This window comes from Acanthopagrus latus, chromosome 20 (genome assembly GCF_904848185.1).
Source record: "Acanthopagrus latus isolate v.2019 chromosome 20, fAcaLat1.1, whole genome shotgun sequence".
Taxonomy (NCBI): domain Eukaryota; kingdom Metazoa; phylum Chordata; class Actinopteri; order Spariformes; family Sparidae; genus Acanthopagrus; species Acanthopagrus latus.
In genome coordinates, this window is record NC_051058.1 from 10,678,453 (window position 1) to 10,694,631 (window position 16,179).

At 46.8% G+C, this 16,179-nt stretch overlaps 1 protein-coding gene across 4 annotated transcripts in view; it reads right to left on the bottom strand.

Annotated features, from left to right (window-relative positions):
* Window positions 1-12,819: 12,819 nt before the first annotated feature.
* LOC119009472 (ankyrin repeat and fibronectin type-III domain-containing protein 1) overlaps window positions 12,820-16,179 on the bottom strand; it is a 137,391-nt gene continuing 134,031 nt past the window's right edge. For all 4 annotated transcript variants that reach the window (XM_037080775.1, XM_037080774.1, XM_037080773.1 and 1 more), the window contains one exon: window positions 12,820-16,130. In XM_037080775.1, coding sequence (XP_036936670.1) covers window positions 15,837-16,130 — 294 coding nt within the window. In that variant the 3' untranslated portion in view covers window positions 12,820-15,836. The remainder of the gene's footprint in view (window positions 16,131-16,179) is intronic.

Consider the following 16,179-nt stretch of genomic DNA (forward strand, 5'->3'; position numbering starts at 1 on the left):
CTAAAGGCCTGCGCTTTACACACTAGAACACAAACACACAAACGTCTTCAGACAGCCGCGTTGACCAGTGCTCCGCATTCCTGTGGACAGACTTGGCTGGTCGGAGACACCAAGCTGTGTTTGAATGGATGCCACGGCAGAGATACGAGAGCTGCGATAGTGGAACATACAGGACATTGCCGTTTATTTGGACAGTTGAGTCATGTGTTTTCCCTTTTCTCGCGACCCCTCAAGATTCAATCTGTCATTCTAATCTACTTTCTCATCAGTGAAATCATCGCTGGCACGCGGTATCGATCACACTCTGCACGCCTGTTGTTGTGAAAAAAACTTCCTGGGCTCTTGGTTTACACGGGATGACAAATGGAAAAGAGACTACAATGGAATAAAGACTTCAGACGAAGCATAATTTGGAATGAATAGGTTACTCAAACTCCACAGTTCCACTTTAAAAGATCCAATTTCTGAAGCACAATTGTGTCAAGACAATGTCATTATCCTGTTTTATATTACAAACTGAGAGTGATTTGATGCAAAATGTGACCACATGTCTTTCAGAAGCTCCGTCCAACTTAGGTAAACCCTCACCACAAAGTACTGGCAATTCGGTCTTTCTCCCGACCACTAAGCCATTGTGTTGCCACAGGCCATCTTGTCGAAATGAAACAGTTTGCCCACAGCCACTGACCACAACAGATGTTCCCTTGCCTGACACTCTCCTCAGCATGTGTGTTCTGTTGAGTCTAGAGCCAAGATACTTTCATAGACTGGCACTGCGTAACAAAAACAAAGGGAGGGAAATTCTACGATGGTGTCTTCATCGGTCTGTGACAGGATTCAGATCGAGGTTGCCCTGTTTAAACCTGGCAGACCATAAAAAAAGACTCCTGCGTCCTGGGTGGAATGGAGTCAAATAATCACCGCAGGTTGCACAGACATGATGGACCGCATCGGTGTCGCGACCTGTACGAGGCCCGCCGCCCCTAACCCCAATCAAGCATGTCGACAAACGGGCAGCGCCGGCCCCCGCTGCCCTTTGGCCCTCTGGTATGTTTGTGGAACACGCAGGAGGGTAAGAAGGTGACAGCCTGCCGAGATGCCAGGAGGACTGGGAAGGCTTTGGGAAATGTCTCGCCGATGTGTGAGCGCGCACTGCCGCCCGGGGGGTGCCTGCCTGCTTGGGAACCGGATGGAAAGAGACGGGGGTTTGACAACAGGTGAGTGTGCGCGGAGAGATATAGTTTGTCCAAGGGATGTACCAGATGTTGACTCACACTGGTTTGCTAATCGGGAGCCACAAGCCCCTGGAGCCATGAGTAAACAGGAGCGTCTGCCTTTCTATGTCACCATGGGGAAATGGGCCTGGGCCTGGGGCGGTGGGGGGGACATATGAAGCCTGAAGGAGTATAATGAAGCGCCAAAGCTGTGAGCAGCTGGTTGTGCTGTGGTTAGTACAGCAGAACAATAAGACCTCAAACAGCTAATGTCTCAATCAAGGATTAAGGTGTTGTTTTAAATGGGAACTCAGTTGGAACAGGGTAAAGTTTAGGGTTTGAAGTTAGGGTTTGCGTGTAGAGTTTGGGTTTAGCATTAAGGTTTAGTGTCGGGGTAGGGTTAGGGTTTAAAGTTAGAATTCAAGGTTTGGGTTTTGCGTTGAGTGTTTGGGTTTAGTGTTGGGGGTTTAGAGTTGGTTTAGGGTTTAAAGCAAGGGTTTAGGGGTCCCATTTACCTGTAATTATGAACAAAAATACCTTCATAATAACCAGGTTGAAATAAATGTTTGTCAGGGAGCGGGGACATACAGCATGAGTAAAACAACTGATTAGGTTCTATAAAATATAACAACATTGCTGCAAATGGATCCCTAAAAACTTTTGACAGAATGGAGGGAGAAAATTGTAACCAGCAAGGTATTCTCCAAATCTCCCAACCTCTGTTCATACATCAGTCTTTCATTCAATCAGACGGATCAGATAATTATTATTTAGCTTTTCAATTCCCACATGAACAGTTCCCTGACTGAGCTAGAAACCTTCAACCGCTGGCACAGATGACTACGTAGCAGGAAGCAGACAACAGATAGCGCTCTCCATACGCAGAGCAGCAGACAGAGGTTGTTAAATGCATTTACACTCCAATAACTTTCACAAGTCAGAGGGCCCATGGAGAGAAAGAGAGACGGCAAACTGCCTGGCCAAGTAGATCAACAAGGAGCTATTGATACCAGAGATCTGTGCCGGTGTCAGTCTGGGAACCAAACAGGATCACAATTGTGGTTTGTGCCAATAACCTTGTTGACCTTATTTAACCTTGGATTTGGCCAGTCGAGCACTCAGACTACAAGTGTCCATTCACAAAGAAAATTGGGAAATCCATGTTTGTGTGTGAGCGCTCTGAATCTGACTATTGAGATGCACTATGGGTCCGAAGGTACATGGACGCCAGTTGGTCATGACTTGGGCAAGGGCTTTAAGGTCCGATGCAGGGGCGTCTTAATGATGGCTCGGATAATTCCGTGCATCCAAATTTGTGGCAGCATTTTGGGGAAATTCTTTCCTTGCTTCAACATCACAGTGCCCTCATGCAGAAAGCCCGGCTAAGGAGTCTTTGTGTAGAGGAACAAGACAGAGCCCTGGCTTCAACACCATCCAACACCTTCCGGATGTTCTGGTGAGTGTGAGCCAGATCTTATCATCCAACATCAGTGCCTGACCTCACTAATGGCAGAGTCAGCCCTGTTTCCCAGAGACTTATTTCTATATTTCTACACTTCACATTTTTATATGCAGTGCCATTGTAGATTCAAAGTTTACTTCTTGTTTATGTGCTCCACTGAATATATAAGTAGAGTTTTTCCTGCTGGCCCTGCTCGCGTGTTCCCAATCAGCCCATAGACTTTATTTGTGATGATGTCACAGATTTAAATTTTTTTTTTTTTTTTTCACTTCTTGGCTTGAGAAAAGTTCCACAAATATAGAACTTTCATGGATCAAAAAATTCCACCCTGTCATCAGTTTTACATACTTCTTTTATGATGGAGTTCTGTGGTAGATAATGCATTTTTGTCAGAGTGGGCTCTACCTGAGACCAGAAATCACAGCATGTCACGGCCAGGGAAATAACATTTGCCCTATTTATAAGCCATAACCATCATCATTCCCCAACATTACATGTTTAAGTTGCATAGACATAACCATACAAATTGTACACACCGGCTCAGCTGGATCACCACAATCACATATGGGTGTAATGGTCATGTGTCTACAAACTTTTGGCCACTTTGAATACCTTTCTGTTATTTTGGCTATTTTCTGAGATGCAATCGATGCATCACAGGTCTCTATTTTAGGTAATGTCCCTCAAACTGCTTGGAAATGTAGCTGCTGGGCTGTTCAGGTGGGACAGAGGATGTCACGGCGGACATGAAACTATAATGAGACGGAGAGACAGAAAGAGAGAGACAGAATTCAGGAGCCGGGCACCTTTCTCAGTCTGTCTGGTAACAGTGTGTGTGCATGCATGAATTTGTGTGTGCATGTGTGTGTGTGTGTGTGTGTGTGTGTGTGTGTGTGGTGTAATTACAGCCAGGTCCCCGGCGTGGAGCCCAGTAGAAGTATCGTCAGTCTGTCTGTGGCATGCGGTGGTGCTGACCTTCCCTCTCTCCTCTCCTCTCCTCTCCTCAGGCCTGGTGACTCTCTGACTGGCTCTGGCTCCACCAGGCGCCCCACCCACCCCTCAGCACCGCTCACACACAGGTGCTAGCGGGACAGCTGGCTGCCCGCTATGTCCGTAACTTGTCCGGTGAAGTCTTCCCTGTGACACTCTGATATTTGCTGTGCGTGATGCAACAGGCCGAGCGGAGTAGCTACTATCTTTTATTGTTTTGTAAATGTGTCTTTGCCTGAAGTTAGCTCAAATTAGCGCCCAAGACAACATTTACTGAGCCATTTATATCCCAATATGAACATTCCCTGTTGGTGTGTGTGTGTGTGTGCGCGCAAGAGACGGAAACATGTGATCCAATCGGCTCCAGACGCTGTTTACCTGCCTGTTTGTCTAATATTTGGTCAGTTGATCCAACTATCCAGCTCTAACATCTTCATGCTGGGCCTGTGGGCACACACACACACACGCACAGAGCATTATAATGAACGAGTCTGACATTAATCCGCGAGGGTTTGGTCCTCAGCAGGGCAGGGCTCAGGGCCTTGAAGATGAAGCCGAGATGGACATGTGTGATATAACACCACAGAGGAAGAGAGCAGGGGGAGGGGGGGCAGGTTCGCAAACGATCTGGTCAGAATGAGTCATGAAGATCCCCCGAGGAAGTCCGCAGCTTTCCATGAAATCCGAATTCTTCACAGCGCCGTTGTCTCTGTGTTTGACTGAGTGCTTATTTATTCACATGTGTGAGCCGGTTGCTAACGGTGCTGTCAGAGAGTGTGTCTGTACAATTTTGCATGCCTTTGTTTGTGTATACAGTATGTGTGTTTAAGTGTGTGTGTGTGTGTGTGTGTGCAATCAGTGAGTCTGGAATGTCTCAAGCCACCGTGAATCTGGACGATCACACACCATTGTGATCCTGTGCTACATGTGCTGCAAGCTCAGGGCGAGCTTATCTTGTTGCGGCGAGACGAGGGTGTCTTTGAAGCATGTCACTGCTTCACCTGAATGAAGCAGCATAAGAGTCACCCGGTCACTTTCACCCTGCTCCACCATATCACTTGTTTCTGTGCCGAGTGGGTAGGATCACTGATTTGGGCGAAACTGAATCATATTTAAAAGAGAAACTGTCCTTTTCCCTCTGACGTCCTCCAGCCACTCTGCCTCCAAGTCCAGTTTCCTGAAAGCAACCTGTAATTGCTGCGTACTGCAGCTACAAGTTAGCTCTAACGACACCTGGAGTGTGTTAAAATCACTGTCAGACGAGTGTATGGACCACAGAGAGGAGGAGGTTTTCAGGCCCGGGTGCCGCGACGAGCACCAGAAACCAGAGCCAGGTGAGTGGGTAATGAAACTGAGCTCAGCAGCCTCTGCGATGTGAAGAAGAGCGACTGGGGAAGCGTATAAGAGAGACTGAGCGAGAGGCAAAAGACCCCATACGTTGATGGCAGACACCGAGCTGGACATGCTGCTGTTAACTAGCTAGTAACTAACAGTGGGTGGCTTGACAAGTGCTGTTGCGCTTGCATGCTTAGTCCACTCACTAGTTATTGGTCATAACCCGACTCAGCCCGTTTAAACAGAGGTTTATCCAGCAGCATGTCACAGCCAGGCGTTCATGTTACGTTAGCTTGACTTGACATGGCGTTACTGTTCTGAGTTTCATGCAGCTCTTGTGCAAACTTTGAGCGCCACGTGGAAAAAAATATTTCCCTCAGCATGCGTGTTTACATCAAGACAAGACATAACTTTGTTATGAGGTGCTGAGTTCTGTCTTAAGTTAACACATAAAGTTACGTACAAATGTTGCTTTAATGTCAGACATTGATCAAAAATGTTAGGTTCAATCTGGCAGATTTAGATCACATTAATCCTCATTTGCATGTGCTATCCCTAGCATCGAAGTGAATACGTTAAAAAAACACATCAGGATTTCAACAGTATGAGATTGTGATGGCATGACAACGGTTGATGTAGTATTATGGACATGACACAATTATTACATTACTCTTATAGTATTATCATTTATAGTGACCCTGAATGGAAGCAAACAGAAATGTTTTTTATGAATTATAACTTTCCAAAATACTCTATCAGTCAAAAAGTATGATATAAACAAACTCTATTTGTTTTCATGACTGAATAAACTGGATAAACAATCTGACCTTAAAGGACGACACAATGTCACAATGTCACACTGTTTTACTTTGTTTATATGTGGCGGACCCTGCCACCTCTCTAGCTTCAAACAGTGTTCTGGGGACCTTTTATTGTCTGAGGACAGCTTATTTATTCAGTTATGGAAGAAATAAATATTTCTGAATTTGCATTAAAATATAATATAAGTTGCATTAATATTGACAATATTCAATTATGATTCTAGGGAGGTTTTTTTGTTTTAATTTGCTGTGTGATAGCTGTAAAACACACTTAAAGAGAATGTTGTAGCTGATAGAGCTGTAGCTGCAGTATGGAAAGAAGTGGAAGATGGGACTGAAGCACTGAAGGACGGTTGAATGGTAGTTAAAGTAAAGTGTGGACTCAAGATCGCTCAGGTAAACACCCTCAATGTGTGTGTGTGTGTGTGTGTGTGTGTGTGTGTGTGTGTGTGTGTGTGTGTGTGCGCGTGCACACCCACAAGTAAGCCTGCACACCCCCCCCCTCCCTCCTCCGCCCCCTCCTCCTCCTCCTCCTCACTGCATCCAGGGGGATTTATTTGACCCCTTATTGCCAGCGGTGAGCCTGTGGTGGAGATGAAAGCATGCCTTCCCAGTGTGGCCCCAGTTTCTATAGCTATGGACACAGACTCACACTGGTTGGGGACAATGGAGGGGCCCTGCCACTCGCCCCTGCCAGAGCCCTCTCCTCTCCCCACCCAATCCGTCACCGCAATCATATTTTCAAAACAATAACACAGCCGGGGGGGGGGCGGGCATGATTGAAGTGTGTGCGTGTTTGATCTGTTGGTATGCAAGTGTCTGTGTGTGTGTGTCCTTTGTGTGGCGTTATTTTTAGGCATGTTTCATCTGAGTGTGAACATGCTCATTTGACTCGTAGGTCCGTACATGCATTCGCGAAGCAACTGTGCACAGGCATACTTTTGTGTGTGCATGTGCGAGTGTGTGTGTGTGTGTGTGTGTGTGTGTGTGTGTGTGCGTGCGTGCAGTGAGCCGGGCCTTTGATGGTGTGGCCGGAGCGTGCCTAATGTGACTGCTTGCTGGGGTGGAGGTGGGGTGGCAGCGTTGAGCCTCCTGCCCTCGTACTGTCTACCCTGCCGTGGCCCAAGGCTCCCCCTGCAAACTTGAAAGGACCAAAGGAATCCCCCCCTAAACCCCCCGACGCCGCCCCCCCACATGTTTTCAGAAGGCATGACATCATCCCTCGCACAAAGGAGGCTGGAGCTGGGGTTAATATGGATGTATGTGTGAATGTGTGTGTGTGTGTGTGTGTGTGTGTGTGTGTGTGTGTGTGTCGGATGCAAGCCCATCGGTCACAGCGTTTGGCTGAAAAGCGAGATTTGTCCTTTCTCTCGCATCCTCGTGATTTCTCGACTCCCCCCCCCCCCAACTTCGAACTCGCAGTCTGACTCCTTGCAAACATTTCTTCCTTTTATTGCGTGAGGCGAGCTGGTGTTTTTCCCTCCTCTCCTCCTTTTTGAGACCCCTTTCATGTCGATGTCTAACATGGATTTGATCCTAAATGTCTGGGAAAAAGAAAATAAATTGCTTTCAGGTTGTTTGCCAGCCAGACCCGGGGCACTTTAACCGAGCACAGAATACCCCTCGGTCGGCCCTTCCCTCTCTCAGCTCCGTCTGCTTCTCAGAATCTGTCTTTTTGTCATCAGCGCTGGCTCGCTTCAGAACCGGCCCCCTGGCTCCATCGCAGCAGACCCGTTCTGTTGGTTTTCAAACGTGGGGTGGTTGAGGGAAGTCTGCAGCGCTTTCAAAACATGTCAGTGGTTTGCAACTGTGTGGACGATGACACACGGTTGACATGGAGCATTGGGAGGCTGCAGTGAGATTCCACAAGGATGTTGGATGAACTGTTTTGTCTTCGAAGCTCCAACAGGAGAGGCTTCATGTCAAGATGATTCCATTTTGTGTAGGTCTGATGTCCAACAGGAGGCACCAAAACTTAGGATCCCAGTAGAAACAATGTACGTCCTTGTCAGTGAACATATCTCCCAGGTTTTCAGGGAGCCACTTTTTGCCCCAGTGGAAATAAAATTTGGGCATTTTACATTTCTGCAAACCTTGCACATGTTGCACAGTATTGACATCTGCTCAACCAGTTCCCCACGATGTTCCCATTTCATGCATGTGAGCTTTCCAACTGATGGGATGGTGGTCGCGCACAGCAGGGCGAGATGGCTACCAAGCCAAGCCAGAGACCACTGTTCAAGATGGTGTTTCAACGTTTGTCAGCAGGAGACCACTGAATACTTTTATGGAGGGGCTGCTGTGTTTCCATATTGTAAGCCAGGTTTATAGTGACAGAACAGGGGAAGATCCGTCATAGCCAACACACACAACTTGCTTTATCTCTTCTTTTCTTGTGGTGCAGGGAATCAATTCCACCGGAAATAACAATTCCAATGGGATTAATTCCCTCACGCACTTTAACCTCTGCATCAATTACATTATTTTAATAAAGGTTGATGTTTCGGTCACAAAAGACCTTTCCCAAGAAACTGTCCTGGTTTTGTCATGGGACTGACCCCTCACCTTAAGGGAGAACATTGTAACCTCGTAACACTGTGGTTTTTGTGCCTAAACCCCACCACACACACAAGCACAGCAATCAAATTTAAAATTAAAAATCAAGGACTGCAAAGCTGCAACATGAAGAAATGTTGAGCTTTGACACATCAAACATTAAGTGTTTGGAGAAACGTTGAGTGCTAACATTTGTTTGGGCGATTGGACTGAGTGAAAACACATTTTGTTACAAAAACCAGCTGGGATTTATACCTAAACAAATGACGTCATCGGATCCCGATAAGCACCGTCCACTCGAGCCGGTAATCCACCTGGATTATCAAAAGAAATGACGGCTAGAATTTAGAAAAATGAGACGTTTCGCTGTCAAAGTCTTGATTAGAAAGTGACGATACACACCTTTGTGACAGCGAGGGGGGCTGTGGGAGGCAAAAGCCACAGTCAAAGCCACCAGCATGGTTAATGTCACGGCCACTGACTTGTAACTGCCACTCCCAATACACACGCACACACACACACACACAGAAATCTGCACTCACACAAGAACTGAGAAGTTTTGCATTTCACACACATTTCTTGATCACTTTTATCTCCTTCCTCTCTCCCTCTCTCTCTCTCTCTCCCTCTCTCTCTCGCTCTGCTCTTACAAGTGTTGCTCAGAGGTGAGGGCTCGTCGCCCTCGCCTGTTTAATGGGCCGTCCGTTTGCCAACTGTTCCTTTGAGGGGGCCGATGCGTCGGGCGTCGGAGCCGGGATTTGGGAGGGAGGGCCGGTGCCGCTGGATCAGACAGATGGAGGGGGGTCCGGCTCCATTCATTTAGCTCCATGAGAACAACAGAGCCCCACTTCAAAAAACAAGGACGCAACCTGCTGGCCCCCATCGTCTGCAGGCATATGCAGACACACACATGCCACGACACATGCAAACACACATGTGCACTTTTCTGAGCTCCCGTTTGATTCGATGCGTCTTAAATCGACCTCGAGGACATAAAGTCAACGCCCGGGGATAAAATTTTCACTGTTGCCGCTCACGCTGCATCTGCAGCTCGTCTGCCCCCCCCATCCCGACACACACTCTTATGCATCCAACAGAACACACACATATGCACCATATGCACAGGGGGGCATAAAAAACACACAGGCTCCACAGTGCCCACCCCCGTTCCCAGCCCCCCTCACCACCCCCCTTTCCCCGGGACTCCCTCCTCTGCTACCATCCAGCACACCCCCCCTCCTGAATTCACTGGCACTTCCAGAAAGCTCCGAGGCGCCAGCGGAGCGGGGCTCATCTCTTGGGAACAATAAAGCCAGATCTTCATAAAAACTTCAAAAAGGCCTCGCCAAGTGTTTTATAGGTGCTTTAAAGGTTTATGGGCCCTGGGGAGGGAGGGAGGGAGGGAGAGAGAGAGGGTGAGGGAGAGAGAGAGAGAGAAATGAGTGATGTAGTAGTGGCAGGCTTCACTTTTCCCACCCACAGAAAACACACGCATGACATACATACTGTATGTGCCACCGCTAATTCGCCGGCAAGAGCCAGGGTTAGATCGGCTGGTGGTGGGCACGGTGGGGTCGGGGTGGATGCAAGGGGCCGAGGGGGTGAACAGGTGATCAGAAAGGGAGGAGGAGAAGAGAGAAGAGAGAGATGTCATGGCGGTGTCAGTAAAAAGCCGTCGAAGCTCGCATCCCTCCCTCTGAGAAAGTTGCACATCTTGGCCCAACACGCCCGCTTCTGCTTCACGTAAAATAAGCTGTAAGGTGTGTGTGCGTGTGTGTGTGTTACCTTTGCAAGCCCTAATCCTAAACGACCTCAGGAAGGGGTCAAGTTGAAGAGCATGGAGGTGGAGCCCTCTGAGATTGGCAGGGATTAAGGGTTGGGAGCCTGCTCACTTTCAGGAGGCATTGGTTCCCTGACTGGTTCAGGCGCACACAAAACTGGAGCCCTGGGCTCAAAGTGCAAACCAGCAGCCCGGACTGATCCAGTTCAGCTTAACGGCCTCTGAACCTGCCAAGGGAGGTTGCTGATGAAACCACCTGTCAGATGATTCTCCCGGATGCACGACTCTGCTTCGTTGCTGCAGATATTTTGATGAGTCACGAGTTGGTGCGCCCGAGCGAAGCAGACTCCCTCCCTTTTGAATCTCTTTTATGAGCATGAATAGCCACTATTCAGGGTGTCTTTGGAATGTTTTCTTTGTAGGCATTCAGATATATACCGGGGGGGTTATATTTAGCCCGGGTCCTCCTGGAGTCAGAAGGTTTAAAATTAGGAGGTGTCAGAATTCCAGCACAATTCTTAAGTTACTGTCAATAAACGGTAAAGGGCCACTCTTAAAGGCGTAGCGGGTTGGCATGGATGCATTACGCCGTGATTTGTGTGTGATAAGCCGCTCGGGGGAGAGCTGTGTGTGAATCTGTCTCCGTACGGCACAAAAGTGTAAATCCTCCACATGGTATACATGTGCATTTACACGTCTGAATGTCAGGATTCCAGCGCGCACGCCGCTCCTGTGCACTGGTGTATGTGTGTGTGTGTGTTTTTGCGCGTGTTTGTGCGTCCATCTGCACATTAGTGTTTGTAGGATCTGTTGACAGCGAAGCATGCAGCATTTTATTTGCTCAAGGGCTGAAAAAACACATGGCGCTAGCAAGGGAGCGCTGTGATATGAGCCTGCTGAAAGCAAGCTGGCCGAACCAGGGTTCAACCCCAGGATCAGGATTCAAATGAGCACTCGAACGCACCGTGCACACAACACGCAGCTTCACCAGCACACGTTAAGGGTTAACATTAAAATCAGACATTTCACATTCATTTTCAAATCATGTCTCCTGGCACGTGTCTAACCAGGGGTTGACCTTTTTCACTCTAAGGATGGCTTTTTATCTGTGCTCGCATTCTTGCAATGCATTTGTGGTAATGCACTCCTCACATGCAGAAAATGCATTCATGAAAGTTTATTTCCATTACTTATAAGAGCACATCGAGCTTTCAACAGCACTAAATTAGCATGTAAACGGATATGTAAACAGGCTGTGACTCGAATCGCTCGCCTATTTTATTTATAGTGTTTGCTGCTCGTGTTTAATTTGAAAGTTTAACAGTTTGACTGGACGAAATATTCAAAATGTTTATCTCGATGTCGCCGTTATCTCCTTTTTTCTGAGAGGAATTCATGCTGACACTTAAGTAAACTGACAGTATCCATGAGACAGAGCTTGCTGCGGTGATGCGCAGGTGTTCTCCCGGACACAAAGCAGCAGGGTGTGACCAGAAGTGAGACAGACTTTCAAAATAAAGTGCTCGATCAGTCTAGATGGAGATTCTAACAGTTCAATAGTCCTGAAAAGTGGAATCCTCATTTTTGAGGATTAATTGGTAGTTTCTGGTTCTGTTAATAATGCAGCAAAAAATGATCTTTAAATCTTTAAATCATCAGCTTCATCACGAAGCCGCTAACAAAGCTCTGCTAGCTCTGCTTATTCGGCAGCAGGCACATTTCATTTCCTCTAAATTCTTCACGATGAAACTCCTCCGTTTATTAGTTGTATGAAAGCGTTTTATAATGAAGCAGCAAAATCAGGAAATGTTGGGCCTTCACCACCAGTAACTTAACATGACTCCTGAAAAACAGCTAAAAGCAAACGCGTGAAATTAAACCGAGAGTAGAAACGGAGACATTGGAGAGAAACTACACTAAAAACACCTTTCTTTCAGGTTTCCCCCACAGACAAGAGTTGAGCCCTAACATGTGTTTGTTTGAGGTAGAGAAGCGCTAATCGGAGCGGCTCGGGTCGACTGTGTGTCCAAATGTGGCGTTACTAAGTAAGACATCATTTACAACCTTTTTTTTCACCCACTTGAGACTGGGTGTGTGCTACAGCTTTTAGCTTAGCAGCTACAGTGAAGATTTTTGTCTCTAAAATGGTGTAAACAATGCACATCACTCTGTCATGATGTTGAGACCAGACTCTACTGGCACCTGCTTCAAATGCAAAAAGGCCACCTCGACATCAGCTATAGTAATGTCATTGTTCATCCGTTTGTGTGGCTGTGAGATTCTCTCAGCAGCTGCCTGCCACTCGGTTTTCATTTCATTGCAGTATAGCATCTGTAGGAACAAGCGCCCTCTATTTATCATTCACTCTGATTCATATCAGATGATTGAGCAGCATTTAGATGTGGATGAGTCTCTGAACAAAAAAAATAAGCCCCAAAGAAAATCTGATCGGCACACACTTGGAACTGCAGCTTGTTGTTTCTCCATCTGGCTGATGAGGTGTGACACGGGTGCTCGCGGTATTTCCATCTCTCGACGTTAGAGCGGCCCATCTCTCAAACAGGAAGTGTAAAGATGTTGTTCTTGCTCAGCGGCACACGCTTGAAATTTAGAAAACTTCCTACACTCGGGAGATCCGTTAAAAGAGAATAAAACCCACACAAACAGCCGAGGCTTTTATTTTGTAATATTCATTTATTGTTCAATAAAAATAGATTTTAAAAAAGTGACGTGATGTCTCCTTCATGACTTCGCCTGACGGATCTGCCAACAGCTCCTTGTAAACATGGGGCTTTATTTTTCGACTGGAGAGGGAATTTAAACCCCCTTCTTCCCCTAATAATCTTAAAATGGACTACAACTTCACTGACCTTTGACCTCTGCAGTGACGACAGCCCCACATTCACTTCCTTTCACATTGAGGGCAGATACAGTACATTCATCCTGTGGTCTTGCTCGTCTATGTACACGGTTCCGTTTCTGCTCGTGTGATTCGTTTGTGCAGTCGTAAACTTGTAAAAACGGCCTTTTAACTTTTTTTAACAACGTGAATAAAGACGACATCTAAGCGCTAACACAAGAGTTCAAGCCATTATTCAAACCAATTACAACTCAGAACATCTTTATACAGTAGTTGCACGTGAGCACATCTTTGAAAACTAAACAGTGTAAACACTTTGAGTCGACTCCCCCTCCTCGTGTCAGGTGAACCTGAAATGCTACAGTAACTGAGGCCAGGCCCAAGTGACGGTCCAGACTCTCCTCTTTTTGGACCTTTAGGGTGCTACATTTGGAAACGCTGCAGGTTACTGGAATGGTACGACGTTGCTGATCCTGGCTTTTCAAAGGCTGAAATGTGGTTGCTATAAAAAAAAAATAAATAAAACACAACAGCCTGCCGTTATTTTCCGTGAGTATGAAGGTTCATGTGATGAGGTTTCTTAGTTTCTGTTACAGTGAACAGAGAAACCGAAACTTGGCACAGGTTCCCAAAAATCAGCTGAAAAAGATGGTCTGAACTGTTGATTGGCCCTTTGTAGAGTCAGTGACACCTTTTATATCACTTTTCCCACAGGTGTTCACAGGTGTAATTGAGGTAATCGACTTATTTGAAACAGACGTCTTGTGTATCGCGGTAAACTCTTGCGCAAACACTATGACTTTGTGAGGCGAGGGTCCCGGGCACTAGCTTACTGATGCGCTTCAATGTTTTCTGCTGAGCGACAACTGAATGTATAATGATATACAACGGAACACACTGACTGGGCTCGATAACGCTGATTACTGAAAACTATATCCGATGATCGAAGGGATCCTTGGATGTAGTTTTCGAAATTCTAATTAACTTATGTGATTGATTTTGTTATGACTGCACGACAGTTCGTAACAAATACTGTATCATTCCATCAAAATTAAAAACACGGGCTTCTCCAGTGTTTGCAGCTGTCTTTTGAAGTTATTTTAATGAATCTGCCCTGAAGTCCACACTGATCAGCATTTCACTGTGCATGTGTTCTGTGTAAGAAATCGTTGCATAGTAGATAGTATTACAAAGTCGGCTGTAGATGTTCTGGTAGTTGTTTTTCTAAATTTGAAAATGTGCGCACTGTTCAAATCACGAGTAGTCAAAACTTAATAGAGGTGAAGGATTAAAGAAACGCTGCAGGCTGATGAATTTGGATATACTGTAGTTATGGAGAGCAGAAAGTTTAAAGGAGAAGTTCACCCCGAAATAAAAATTCAGTCATTATCTGTTCACCCTCATGCCGAGGAAAAGTGAAGTTTCACTGACCACCAAACATATCTTAAGCTTCATGGCAAAACAGCGTTGTAGCATCAAGTGAAGGAGATTCATTCATTTTTGAGTGAACTTATCTTGTGACTTCTTTCCTAAGGACAGTTATGTTACCAGTACCAGTAGTTGCATGACCCTCACACTGCAGGTAAGAGCACTTCGTTGAGAGTCTCTCACTCTGAAGCCGTTCAGGAGACAGCAACAAACACTGGGCCCGTTAACGACTTAAGTCATCCCTTTCTTCTAAAATCCCTCTGGGAGAGCCTATATGAGACTGACGGGCACCATTTTCGGATGCATCTGGGAATACCACTGAACCAAACACAACGAAACACTGAACAGGTTCACTTTTAGCACAGCATGACTACAGTACTGTAGATGTACTCAGCGCACGATTCTGGAAGGTTTACATGCTTTTTCCACCCCCCATCTATTAGAAAAACAAAAAGAAGTCAAGTATTGCTTTCTTTTTCCGCCATGAAAGACCAAATTAGCTGGGTTGTTTTTCTTTTTTACATCACAAAATGAGATGATCGTTCTCGCTAGCTACACTATGAGCCTACTATACAGAGGATTTGTTGCTGCGGAGGGGAGAGAAAGAGCACCAGAGAGCCAGTGCCAGGTTCTTAAAGATGCAGCTTCCACCACCCTCGTCGTCCTCCTCCTCCTCCTCCTCCCCTCTCTCTCACTCTCTATCAAGCTCTCTCGCCCTTACTTGGCTGCTTCGCTACCAGACAGCGCACTGGCCAAGAGCGGTTGAGTGACAGGCTGACGGGCCAAATTGTCGGGCCGATTGCGTCCCCAAGTGGAGACGCCAGCCCCCCTCTGTACTTCTCCCTTCCTTCCTGCCCTCTGGGCCGGGTCCAGAGCCCACATCCTGGGAACATGGGGCCGGACGGCTGCAGCCCACAGCTCTTTGGGAATGACACAATGAGAGAGTTCATAGGAAAAGCCGTGTCCGCGTGTGGCTGGGGGAGGAGATGATGCTGCCCATGTCGTTTTGGCAATGCACGCGGCCCGATGTGCTGGCGTCAATCATGCCAGAAGTCGAAAGCGGCGCTCCATTAATCTTGCTTAGCATCACAATCTTTTCCCCTGATGATCTCTGACAGTACAAAAAAACTCCTTCCTCTTTGTTCCAGTGTTATTGTTCATTTGGTGTCCATATGAGGGTCTCATAAAAAAAGGCTCCTTCATACGGGAGAACAGATTTCATGAAAACAGAAGCCTTTCAGAATACACGGGGCAGAAAATATGACAAGGTGTTGCAACTGCAGCGGTGGACGGTGACACCACGGTGAGACAGAACAGTAGAGTTTAGGAGCCTGTTTGTACAAATGTGACAGTTCCAGTTTCTCTTTATCTCACTCTCCCTCCTGAAGTATCACACCGTGGTGGCCCGGCTGTGTTTGAGCGCTAGTGGTGAGTAATCCTTTATCCGAACGCACAGTTTGCCTCGCAGCCAGGGGTTCTGTAGCTCCAGGGGACAGAAATCGTCCTGAAGCCACTTCTCTCTATTGTCCAAAACCAGCACAAGGCCAAAGTGCTTCAACTGTTCGGGGCTGTAGTAGACGCAGTGCTCCTGTTCACCGCCGAGCATGCGCCGACACACTGTGTTCATCTCCTGCACCACCAGCTGCACCATCTCCCGCGCTGATGTTCCCGGAGTCACGCAAAGCTGAAAGGAAGGCAGGAAGACATCATGTCACAAACCTGACAGCAGATTT